Below are 12,891 nucleotides of genomic sequence, written 5' to 3'. Positions count from 1 at the left end.
GTTAAGCGTCCGACTTCAGCCAGGTCACGATCTCACGGTCCGTGAGTTCGAGCCCCGCGTCGGGCTCTGGGCTGATGGCTCGGAGCCTGGAGCCTGTTTCCGATTCTGCGTCTCCCTCTCTCTCTGCCCCTCCCCCGTTCATGCTCTGTCTCTCTCTGTCCCAAAAATAAATAAACGTTGAAGAAAAAAATTAAAAAAAAAAATAAATAAATAAATAAATAAATAAATAAATTTGAGGAACCATTTATCAGGTGAAGAAAGTCACCTTTGGGGAAAAAGACTGACTAGGAAAAAAACACACTGCTATTACAAATACCTAAATCAAGTTATCTGCAAAGTAGTCATGTTTAATAAAAGGATTTGAACAAAATGATGCCAGGAAAATTAATACCACGGCTGTGCCTTTGGAAGCAAAGAAAGCATTGCATTACAATTAACCACAAGTGGTGAAATACACTGGGGAAGATAAGTTGTAAAATTCTGAGATCGTAGGTAAGGATCATGATAAATTACTAGTACATCTTCATGAAATAAAACTATGAGTCAGGCTACAGTGATCTTTCTTTTATTTAACAGGATGAGACTTCAGCACTCACATTTGAGATAAGAGCAACGGCTTTTCCAGAGCCTAATCCAAAAGTTATTGAACTAAACAAGGATGAAAATGTTGCACATGTAAGATTACCACTTTACCTGAAACATTACAATTATAGGGAAAACCTGCTGGGGTGTTTAGTCAGGAAAATAGATTGACTAGATCATGGAGGGCTTGAAATAGTTTACTGAGATTTGGCATTTTCCGCAACTGGTGCCAGGAAAGGACACAGATGGCTCGTTCAGGAGGCAAACTTGGTAGCATTAACCAGATGAAGAACCATGGTGCAAGGCCATCCAGCTCAACAGTTACCAGTGTTTCCTAGGGTTATTAGAACCGGCAAGAGAAGGGGACGGGTTGTTCAAACTACTATGGGAATCATGGGTTGGGGTGAGGGTGGGGCTTCACAAGGAACAGAAGCAACTTTTAAACTGGTGGCTCTTTCTTTTCATTAATTTATGTAGGTTTTCCTTGAAGGACTACATCATCAAAGACCCAAACGTCATTTCACAATAGCAATTATTTCAAGTAGCTTGCTACTTGGCCTTATTTTACTTTTATTGATTTCGTATGTTATGTGGAAGGTAAGTCATTAATAATTACCAATGTCAAACCAAATACAACATTCTTGCCTTTCACAAAGTGACTTTTGTGACTCCCAAGTTATTAAAGTATTGCAGTACTTTTAATGTTAACTTTTTAAATTCCCAAATGAGAATATAGTACTGATCTCCCATTTCTCCAGACTTCAGCCAGTATTCCGACCATAACACTAGTTTTGAAAGATGTTCTGGAAAAAAAAGCATTTGGATGGGGTGCCTGGGTGGCTCAGTCGGTTAAGCATCTGACTTCGGCTCAAGTCATGTTTTCACGGTTCACGAGTTTGAGCCCCCTATCAGGCTATGTGCTGACAGCTCAGAGCATGCCTTGGGTTCTGTGTCTCCCTCTCTCTCAAAAATAAAAATTAATTAAAAATAAAAAAAGCATTTGGAAAACACTGCATATTATTTTTAATGTCCATTTTGGAGAATGTGGGTCACTGAGCAATCCCGGAGTAACAAAAATAATGCTCTTTAAACCCAGTATTTCCCATCTAGATTTTACTGTCTACACGGGACAGTGAGTTTTCAGGTATCTGATAGGAGTGTAATATGTTTGTAGTAATACACTAATGATTATGCAATGCCATTTTCAGGTTGGTTTCTTTAAAAGACAGTACAAATCTATCCTACAAGAAGAAAACAAAAGAGACAGTTGGAGTTACGTTAACAGCAAAAGTAATGATGATGATTGAAGACATCTTTCAAATTGAGAGGACAACGGACTCAGGTTAACCAAAGAAACTTAAGATGTTGTTTACAACACTGACTTCTTCTATGTACTTCTTTTACTCATGACCTTGTGACATATTGGGTCTCCATGCAAATGAAAAATCTACGCAATGATTACTCTTCGAGAGGAAAATAACTGCAAAGGGAATATTTAATATATCCAAAGAGAATCTTTCAGCTCTTAAATGGATAGAAAAACACTAAAGCATACAATTTATTCAAGGTAAGTAATCCCTCGAAGATATTGCATCTGAATTCAATCATATTGAAGAAGTAAACAACTCATTTGGAGAAGTCTTGGACTTGAAATAGCATTCCTTTAAAAGAAATTATTTACCATATGTGCTTGCTTCAGTAAAATAAATTCCATGGATAGGTAATGATTCATTTCTAATAGATCTTTGAGACTTGTTTGAAAAATCCTCAATATCTTCAGAGAACATACTTCCAAGAGCTGTTCCTAAATTTTTGAATGGATACAAGAAGACCACTAATGTTTTAAAGTGGATTTTATCTTTAAACACTTTTATTTGTAATACCTTCATGATGGGCTCTGATTTATTCAGACTATGTAGGAGGATTATGATCCTGATGAGCAAACTTCAGAATGAACTTATACACTGGTTTGAGCTTAATAAGATGACTTCTGAATAATTGTTTATACAGCTATGGGTTTTTTTTTTCTTTCTGTATATATACATAATGTTTTAAAAGAATATATGTTTATAGAGGTATAAATCTGCTAGTCATCTTAGAACACATTTTTATTAAGGGTACCCAGGAGTAAATTTCTAAAATCCATTTTCAGTGAAATTTTTTTGCTTATGAAAACAATACTTAAAAATTCTAATTTATATTCTGAAACATTGTGAATATTGCACTTTAGCTGATATTTCAAATATTAATACACTGATATATGTAAAATATGGAAACTGTACCTCACTAATGACTCTTAAAACCAAAACTCTACAAAGAGACTGATTAGAGGCCAGTATTTCATATAAATTAGATACTGAGTAAAATATTGACTATCAAATTAAGCAAATGCACCTCCTTGTTTAGATGTTACCCTTTCTCTTCAAATCTATGTATTAAATGTGTTTTTATCAGGTCTATAAGAGCATTCTCTTCTGCATGGAACTAGAGAAACAAAATTTAGAAATCTAACTTTACCGATTTTGCTTGTTTTCAGTGAATAAAATGTGCCATCAAAATTTCCATCATAGAGGTTTTAGTGACGAGTGAAATATTGCCTTTTCATTTGCAGATACATTTTTTATAATAGTTATTCATGCATATGACCTAGATTCTGATAGCTGCAGATTATAATTTCATCTGAATTTATTTATTCTGTCTTTATAACCTCTATAAGGAAGCTGTAGGCAATTTTGAAAATCTTATTGGAAGTGATCAGATAGTAAGACTTCCCTCTAATTTAGCTATTAGGGAAAATATCTCCTTAGCGGAAGCCCTGCCACCAGCTGTCTCTCTCAGCTGAAATTTCTAGAAGTTACCTCTTCACAAGCCCTCAGTATATAATTGCTGGCCCCAGAACAAGGTTGTGAAAGTGACTGGGTTTCACTCCTCAAATGCTGAGAGCAGGAAACCTCCTGAACTCACTGTCTACCGGTAGTAATTAAGCTTTCAAAACAACCCTTTATATAAGCAAAAGATCTGTTTTTTCATTACCTAAAAAACAAAGTAAGTCTTTCAGGAGAACCTCTGGGATCAGTGGTGGAGGATGATCCCTGAGGCAATTGAAATTTGGCTCTTTTCTGAAATGATAGCATTTTCGGTATTACTGAGTACATTGAAACCAATGTGTTATAATTGTTGGCTAACAGGACTTTCAGAAGCACAAAGAATGCATCTCCTAGACCGTGTGATATTTTGTGTAACTTAAAATTTGCTATAAATTTCATCTGTGTTACAAATTTTAAAACACTTTAAAGAAAATCAACAGTTTTCAACTTTCAGGGAATAGTCACAAAATTGGTACCATAACAATTTCTTTCCTTTTTTGGCAAATAATGTAGATGTTGGAAAGATTTGAAATCTAGATTAGTACCTCATCAGGGCATCCTTACATAAACTCTAGTCCACGTGTACCAGGCTACAGGAAATTTCATGTCAGGACTGATGGACTCAAATCCTGAAAAGTTAAAACAATCATCCTGTAAAATCAATAACTCCAAAGTAAAAGAATTTACATGTTTTAAGTATATGAAATAGTTTCCATTCCAATGCTTTCCAAAACCCATAATTTAAATCGTTATATTGCCTAATTTTTTTAAGCTCTAGAAGCTAATTTTTAGTAACAAAATAGCAAATTTCTTTAAAAAATAAGAATTTTGTTTCCTATTAGGCTATGTTTAAAGAATGACCATATTCCCTCCCATTAAAATTCTATTTTGTACATTCCTTTTATAAACAATTACAGTTAACTTCAGAATCATTCATTTCTTCCATGCTTCCTCCATAAAGATTGATAAGTCTTGGGTGTAATCTGTAAAAAAGATAGGTGTGATTATTTCATCAACCTATCATTGTTCACCTATAGAGTATGGTACATGATACCCAATACAAATCTACCGATAGTTAAACATTGGAAGAGCTGCAATCTTGTAAAACTGGGGGGCCTGATAACTCAGCACCAGTGATTACTATAAAATCCAGGCATTTGTGCCCATAGAAAGCTCACAGCTAGTGGTGTGCTCCTGCATACTTTTTACCCATTGAGGCATAATGCTTACCAACAATGAGTTTGCATAGTCTTAAACTTGTTTGTGCCAGTTGTTCCTGTTACTTAGACAGTATGTACAATTGTGTCTGCATGAAGTAAGTTGAATGCTTTGGAAAGACTGGAAATATCAAATGTAAACTGTAATCCTGCATTATCTGTATAGTTTAGGGAGAATGATAATTTTACAATGCCAATAGAGACTCATAAATTGTGGTTGAGTCTATATGAAAATGCTTTCGGTGTATATAACTGAATAAGTGTAAAGTTATTTATTAAAATTGTACATCGGTCTTTTTATGCTTCCCTAACTTACTAATCTAAAAAAAAAAAATAGTCACGACAAGGAGACTTCCATTGCACTCAGTTTTGTGTCTACTGGTGGACACTTAAGGCGGGGAAATAATTACACTTACTTAACATGGACCTCTGATGCGACTTCCACTAAATCACCATCTACATTCCAAGGGAAATTGTTTTCTGAAGCAGCTGCATGCCTCCCAGCATCCTCCTCTAGATTGGGTGCGCTATTAGTCCTCGGACGAACTTTAACCTCTTCAACAGTGTAAGTCTCAACAAATGGAAAATTGAACTAAATAAAACAAATGTAAATCATCATGGTACTTGCTTTATCCCTACACTGCTAATGAAAAGAAAGTTCACCGTGTTCTCTCTTGCATGTAAATATCAACATGCATGATGACATTGTTATAGCATTGAAAGTCCATGCCAGGGATCCCCAATTTCTTTGGTAGATCTAGCTACTGGCAAACCTGTTTTATGACCAATAGTAGATGTGTATGCATTTGTATACAGTAGCATACAATTTCCAATTAAAGACTGAGTTTTTAATAGCTGTTGACACAGAAGATTTATATAATCCCACTAACTTGTCAACTTGTATGGGTGAGGTCAAGCAAACTCTTAAGTTTCACACTTAGAATTTAATTAGGAAGAACCTCGGTCTAAGCTTATGAAGGAGAAAAGAGAAAGTCGATCTGATGTGAGTTTTGCAGGTGTTCTTCCTGCCTCATTTCCCACTTTAAAGATGCACACATGTTGCAAGACAGTTGTTTGTTTTCTGAGCACTTCACATGGTACAAAGTATCTTCAAATTTCCATTTTTCTTGTTTAAGGAAAGTTTAGTGGAAAAATATTTATTCCCATAAATAATATAGCCAAATACCTTTTTAGTAGCAATGTACAATAATAACTCATTTATTTCACTTTTTAGGCAAATGACATGGGGTTTACTCCCATTGTTTTTTTCCCCCTTCCACATATGAACCTCAGTGAGGTACAGAATTTTAAAGTTGACAGAAAACTAACATTCTCCCCCACACCCTTATTTTACATATGTAGAAACCTAAGTCCAGCAGATTTTACAGTTTATACTGTATAATGCAGTGGATTACGTAATGGTTTATACTGGGTTTACATGGTGGCATCGGCTGTTCTAATTGAGGTATAGAATTAGAGTGCCCCAAGTAGCTCTCTGTGAAACTGCTTGGCAGTCACTGCATTAGACTTCCCTTCATCTCAGATATAAAGCCATGGGGACCTCATTCCATGTTAATTTGTAAAAAAAGAATGTGTTTTAAATGAGTCATTGATAACTGGCTGCTATGGGTTAAATTGTATTCCCAATAAAAATACGTAGAAGTCCTAACTCTTGGTGCCTGTAAATGTCACCATATTTGGAAAGAGGGTCTTTGCAGATGTGATGGAGCTAAGATGAGGTCATCTGGTTGAGCCCTAATACAATATGACTGATGTCCTTTAAAGAGAAGAATGCCATGTGACAAAAGAGACTGCAGCAGACAACTGTAAGCCAAGAGATTTCAAGAAGTGATGGCCACCACCCGTAAGTCTATTATCTTAAATCCTCAGTTTTCATGTGCATACTTCGCAAAATGAAGCTCCATGCATCCTAGCAAATTCATTTCCTACGAAGCCACATTGGTAGATGGGACTTTAGGGAGCCATGAGCTTAATACCTCATGTGAGGGTATGTTTAAGATGTGAGGAAGAGAAGTGAACAGTTAAAATTGTGATACATACAAGTGCCATGATGGTGTAAGCATAGAGTTAAAGGACAGAAACAAGAGGCAAACAGGCCCAGGATGTTGAGTGAGCTTCCCATGTGAAGGAGTCTTAACACAGAAGAGTTAGCCTGAAGGAGGAGAAGGGAGGAAGATTTGGAGAGGAAACATTTGCTAATAAGTATGGAGATACGGCAATCATCACACAATTACAAAACATTGAGCATACTGTGATATTGTAATAGTGGTGTTCTGTCACTTACTTTTACAGAAGATATAAATGCCTGTGTTTGATTTTTTTTTTTTTTTTTTTTTTTTTTTAGAGACATAGATGGTATCATGGGCTGAATTGGGTCTCTCCCTCAAAGTCATAAGTTGATATCATAACCCCTTATACCTTAGAATGTAACCACAGTTAGAGATAAGGTCTTTAAAGGCATGATTAAAAGGAGGTTTTTAGGGTAGGCCCTAATCCGCTATGACTGGTGTCCTTAAAGGAAGAAATTGGGACATACAGACACTAAGGGATGTGCATGCATACAGGAAAGACCACGTGAAGACATAGCCAGAAAGCAGACATCTCTAAGCCAAGGAGAGAGGCCTTGGGAGAAATCAGACCTGTCAACACCATCTTGGACTTCTTATCCTCAGAATTATAAAAAATAGATTTCTGTTAAGGCACCCAAATCTATCATATCTGTCATGGCAGCCCTAACACGAGTACAATGGCCAAAACATAGGAAATCTGGCGAGGATGGCCAGAGGTGAGGCAACATAACGGCCAGAATAAAAGGGCCATGAATTCTATGCTGAGGAAATGAGATGTCATCTTGACAAGAATGAGCAAGGCATTGAAGAATTCAGCAGGAGAGAAACAGGTTAAGTGTTTTAGAAAAGTCCCTGTAGAATTAAGTGTGGAACACAAGACCAGAGAAAAAGGAAGATCAGAAGGAGGTTGCTGTAAGAAGGGATTAAGGTTCAAATTAAGGTGAAAGAAATTTCAGAAACATCAGAGAGGAGAACGAACAGAACTAATTGGTGGGCTGGTTGTACGGATTAAGAGAGGGAGAGGAATCCAGAGTAACTCCAGGATGGGTAGAGTTTCACACCATCGCCCTGTGCAGGGAATCATAGAAGGAGCACCTTTAGGGGAAAGACAATAAGGTCAGCTGTGAACGTGCCGGACTCCAGATGCGTGGGTTTCACAACTTGAGCACACAGGAAAGCACAGTGGTCCTACGATCAGCAGAGAAAACAGAACCTCCAAAGTGTGCAAAGCTCAGACGGTGGCTCAAACAAGGGGGAGGACACACTCAGGACAAGGTATCACAAGAGAACGACAAGGCAGCACACAAGTCCTCAAGGAAGGACTAACATTTGAGGGTCTTAAACTCCCTACCAGAAACAATGGTCAAAGTGAATGGAGGAATGGAGGACAGAGGAAATGGAGGCCAGTGAGAGGATAGAGTTGAAAAGAAGGGTGGTATTTTTCTATTTTCGCAGAGATGGGGAAGGCAAAACTAGTCACCCCACAGACAGTGGTTTTCATTATGCTCTAGAACTGTTAATATATATGTAGATTCAGTTAACCTGGAAAAGATGGTTCAGAGACCTAGACTGTGGCTCTCCTGAGGCTGCAGTGCCATGTTGTCCTTTCTGGATAGCACAACTACTACGAATTAGTGAATTATATATAATCTTATCTGTACGTGGTCTTTATCATGCTCCATGATTTATATAAACTTACATTTTTGAAAATGTCACCATGAAGGAAAGACACTAAGAGACTACAAATATACACACACGTGTACATATGTGTATTTTTTAAACATCTCACATTAACATTGCTTAAAAGCAGTGACCTTGGGAATCGATCTACTTATGTATATATACCATTACATCGAACATTTTTAGAATTTGTCAAAAAATCACAGAGCAATAGCATGGACTTCATTTTAGTAAAGAGCTAAATCAATCAGAGTTAAGTCTAATGACCATGCTCCCTCCCTCCCTCCCTCCCTCACACACACACACACACACACACACACACACACACACACAGTTTTTCCATCACAAACAAGACATGGCCAGTAAGTGGGAAAAGCAAGTTATAATATATCTTGCATAACATGATCTCACTTTAAAAAAAATTCTTTCCCTATATAGAATTCTATTCACTCTGTCATTGCCTTTATTTTTATAGTATTTATTACTTTAAAAATATGAAGAAAGCTATTTTCATGTTGAAAAAAGGATGTGTATGGAAACTACCTTAGAAATTTGCCCCTTAGGCAACTCCAAAAGAATTTATTTTCATAAATAATTTGTGCAGTAGGTACCTCCCTAAAATAAATACAGAGCTTCTCAGGGTAAGTAACCTTCAGGTTAATACCCATTTAAGCACTCACATTTATTTAATAGAAAAAGATTAAGAAGTTTATACCAAGGTAATGACACCAATGATCTCTTGGAATATCCAATTTTGAGTATTTCTACTTTCTGACTTAGGAACAACAATGAACGTACGGCCTTTAGATTAAGAAAAATAATATTTCAAACAATATGAGTCACATCCCAAAAGGCATGCATTCCTTTGACAATCACTACCTTTCCTAAACACACACACACACGTGAAGTTACTACTTCAGCTCACAACCTACCTTACGTCTGCCTTTGTCTACGTTGGGACTATAATTTTTAGGATACAACTTCCTAAAAATTTCATTCAGTTGGTTGCTCAGTAAACACTCATCTAATAATGTAGTGGGTAGTAGAGAACTGAAACTTCAGGGGAACTGCGTATGAAAGTTTAAAATTATAAAGGGGCAAAATGTGAGTCACCACGGCCACTTCTGCAAGCAAGATTCAGCTGCTCGTGGTTGACTCAGTGTCCTCTCCTTGTCTTCCTGTTTACTCTCTCCAGCTACATCCAGGTACACTTTTATGCCTTTAGGGAGTGAGACTGTAGGGTTTTACAAGCAGACTGATAAACTTCAAGACTCGTAATTTCAGAAATCACGTATTTCGGGACCAGTTACCTAAAAACTGGGTCAAAATCTCTGCCAAAAGAATGTGGCTTATAATAGTTATTGCTTCTCTTTAAAACAAATCCCGTAAGTAGAAGTACATCTTCTCTCCCTCTACAACCACACATCATAGTTCTGAATAGAATAATGACTAGCTAAACGTGGTGTGTTTTAAAAATAGGTCTGCCTATCTATTTCAATGAGCGAAGGTAGGCAGATCTGTAAATAAAAGGCAGGAAAATCTAAAGGTCATAACTTGAGAGAAAGTCTCCTGCCATAACATCAAGATTAAAATATCAGATTTCACTACTTTTCATTCTGAAGAACAGCTGAGTATATAATTTTAGCTTTAATTTACTTCACATTTCAATATAACACTACACTTTCTATTTTCTCTTTGCACGTGTGTGCACGCACACGCATGCATGTGTGCGTGCGCGTGCACACACACACAATATACGTAACTGCCAATTCCTAGCTCAAAAAGGGCAAATCTATATTAATATGGTAGATACTTTTAAAAACTTGGAGGAAACACAAATTTGGAAAGAAAAAAGATTAATCTATTTAGAAAAAACGCCTTCTTAGGAAGCCGGATTTTATGTCAACTCTTGCAGCATATCTCTCCATGATTAATAGCTTTGCATATAAGTAGCCAAAATAATGTACCATACCTGATTCTTAACACTGGCATATCTTTTCAGGTGTTTTATAAATTCTGGTCGAGAAGTATTTCGTGCAATTATAAGAGCCATGCTTCCGTTATTTAATCTGAAATTAAATTTTTATACGGGAAACTGAGAAGTTTATTAAGGGATTGCAACCAAAATTACCGTGTATCATTCCTTCCAACAAACATCATGTTTACTAGAAGTTTTAGGTAAGATAGATTAATCATCATCACATTAAATTTACCTTAATTTCTTAAATCTTATCTCGCTGTATTATTTTAAACAGCACAGACCTTCAAATTAATTCGATTAAACAATTGACTCCCTTCTGAGCAAGCTCTTATATTAAGGGCTTTTTAAAAAAATGAACCATCAGGCATCCTATTCATGTATCAAGACATCATTTAAAATCCAATGTATTTACTTAAGGATTCTAAACGTGAAATCATGTATGTTTTTAGAAGATGTAAAATAGTGAATAAATACAAATGGTATGACGATTGTTCTTTCTAAAAACCTAGTGTGATTTAAATATTTATTTATAGGCAGATCTAAGTGACATAGGAAAATAAAGTGGCCCTTGGATGGATGAGAGGGACGCATGCTACCACACATGTTCAGTTAAATGACTGAGCATTTTAATCTTGCATAACTGTTCAGTTTAATATAAGACACTGCAAATTTAGAGATGTGATTTAGTGCCAAAAAAGCCACTCACAATTGCACGTAGCTTTAGAAGGCAATTTGCAGAAATATGTGCAAATGACTTCTAGCTTGATTTCAAGGCAAATATAAAGTTATTCCAAGAATAACAACAACATAAAAAAGAGCTCTTTAAGTCTTATGGAAGCTCAGGGTAGAACTTGTAAGGGACCCTGGAGATTATCCAGTCATTCCCTCAGTTTATATAGAAGGAAAAGAGGACCCCAAGTTTAAATCAACTGTTCAGAGGCACACAGATCTGAAAGCAAAATGATCACTGGTACCAGATCTCTTAATTGCCAGGGTCCAATGTTCATTTTACTCAACATCCCACCTCTTCCCACCTGCAAATAAATAGTATCAAAACACATTCAGAGTAATGTTTTGTGTGTTTATTTTTTAAAAATTGCTGAATTTTTACTCAGAAATGTGAAAGCACTTCATGTCTCCTTTCAATACTTATTAGTAATTGAAACACACCCTATATACTTGTCACTGTTCTAAATGGTTTTTTTAAACATATTATGCATTTATTCTCTGAACACTTAATACTGATTTCTATCGGCAATTTGCACTGATGCCTTTTGAATTAAATTATACTTTGCTGTGGAAAAAAAAATAAAATTGAAAGTTGAATCTCCTGTGCAATGATCCTGAATCATTCAGAAGATTAATCTCTAAATACCTCTGGTCAGCTAAGACCTGGTTTAAAGGCCTTTGTACAAAATGGTGTGTTTAATTACAATCCACAAAGGAAATCTCTAACTAGTCACCCTCTAAAAAATTCATCAATACTGATTGAACCTGGAGAGAATCAGTGGTGGAATTCAGGCAAGCTGAAAACTGCATGGAGCAGCATTGAAGGAAGCATGAATTGACCCCCAGAAGAGCAGACTACCTCTCATGAAGGTCCTTGAGCAAGCATGACAGTCAGAGAGGAAGGAGGGTTAGATAAGTATTGTCCCAAGTCCCGTAGAACATTATTCCAATGTCAGCTAGCTGTTTTTCACTTTTAGTGAGGGAAACCACATTAGGGAGGCACACAGCTGTCTAGGATTTCTGAGGATGTAAGGAGGGAACAATTAAGCTCAATCACTCTATCACATGAGCTTCAAAATACTCCTTTCAAGTTTCAGCACTGGAGATAATGAGGACACTGGCATCTAGATAATTAGTATCAAACTATCCAGTTTTTCTTCTCCTCTAACTTTGGATGTTTCCCTGTTACCTTTGTATCAACTGCCAAGAAAAAAATTTTAAACCAGTCCCCTTTGCTAGCTGTTCATCATTCTGGTTAAATATTTTGCAGAGAAGATGAAACTAATCATTAAAATTATGTTATAAATTGCCAAAGCACATAGTCATTCTTTTATTCCACTTCCAGAGAAAATCTAGATTTGACTATATTATACAACACTCATGATCCTTTCTTCTATGCTTTCTTTGGGAGTGGGAGAGAAACATTTTCAGAGCAGTAATGGACAGCTGCTTGAAAAGAATGTACAAGAGATGAAATATTTATATTTTCGTAGATAAAATCATATAAAATGTCTCAAGAAAGTGTGGGCAACAGATTCACACTATCCACACTAAATATAAATAACTGAAATTCAGCTTCCTTTGACTATATAGGTACCAAATATACCTGCTTTTCATGCTGAGGATATTTATGTCTGTTCTAAAATTTGAAAGTAGAGATGTTCATAAGAAATACCAGGAATATAATGTTTTCAATGACCAGCACATGAACATCAGCAAAGTAGGCATAAAGTGACACAATAAAA

General features: G+C 36.2%; 2 protein-coding genes across 2 annotated transcripts in view; one reads left to right on the top strand and one right to left on the bottom strand.

Annotated features, from left to right (window-relative positions):
* The window catches only part of ITGA4 (integrin subunit alpha 4), a 95,695-nt gene extending 90,411 nt beyond the window's left edge, over nt 1–5,284 (top strand). Inside the window, exons 26-28 of the mRNA XM_047869539.1 lie at nt 577–675; nt 1,060–1,179; nt 1,791–5,284. Coding sequence (XP_047725495.1) covers nt 577–675; nt 1,060–1,179; nt 1,791–1,889 — 318 coding nt within the window. The 3' untranslated portion in view covers nt 1,890–5,284. The remainder of the gene's footprint in view (nt 1–576; nt 676–1,059; nt 1,180–1,790) is intronic.
* Nucleotides 4,351–12,891, bottom strand: part of CERKL (ceramide kinase like) — a 106,030-nt gene continuing 97,489 nt past the window's right edge. The window contains exons 11-13 of the mRNA XM_047869541.1: nt 10,409–10,505; nt 5,083–5,258; nt 4,351–4,432 (exon numbers count right to left, since the gene is read on the bottom strand). Of these exons, the coding sequence (XP_047725497.1) occupies nt 4,351–4,432; nt 5,083–5,258; nt 10,409–10,505 (355 nt within the window). The remainder of the gene's footprint in view (nt 4,433–5,082; nt 5,259–10,408; nt 10,506–12,891) is intronic.

This window comes from Prionailurus viverrinus, chromosome C1 (assembly GCF_022837055.1).
Source record: "Prionailurus viverrinus isolate Anna chromosome C1, UM_Priviv_1.0, whole genome shotgun sequence".
Classification (NCBI taxonomy): Eukaryota; Metazoa; Chordata; class Mammalia; order Carnivora; family Felidae; genus Prionailurus; species Prionailurus viverrinus.
This window is presented reverse-complemented; position numbering and strand designations above follow the sequence as displayed.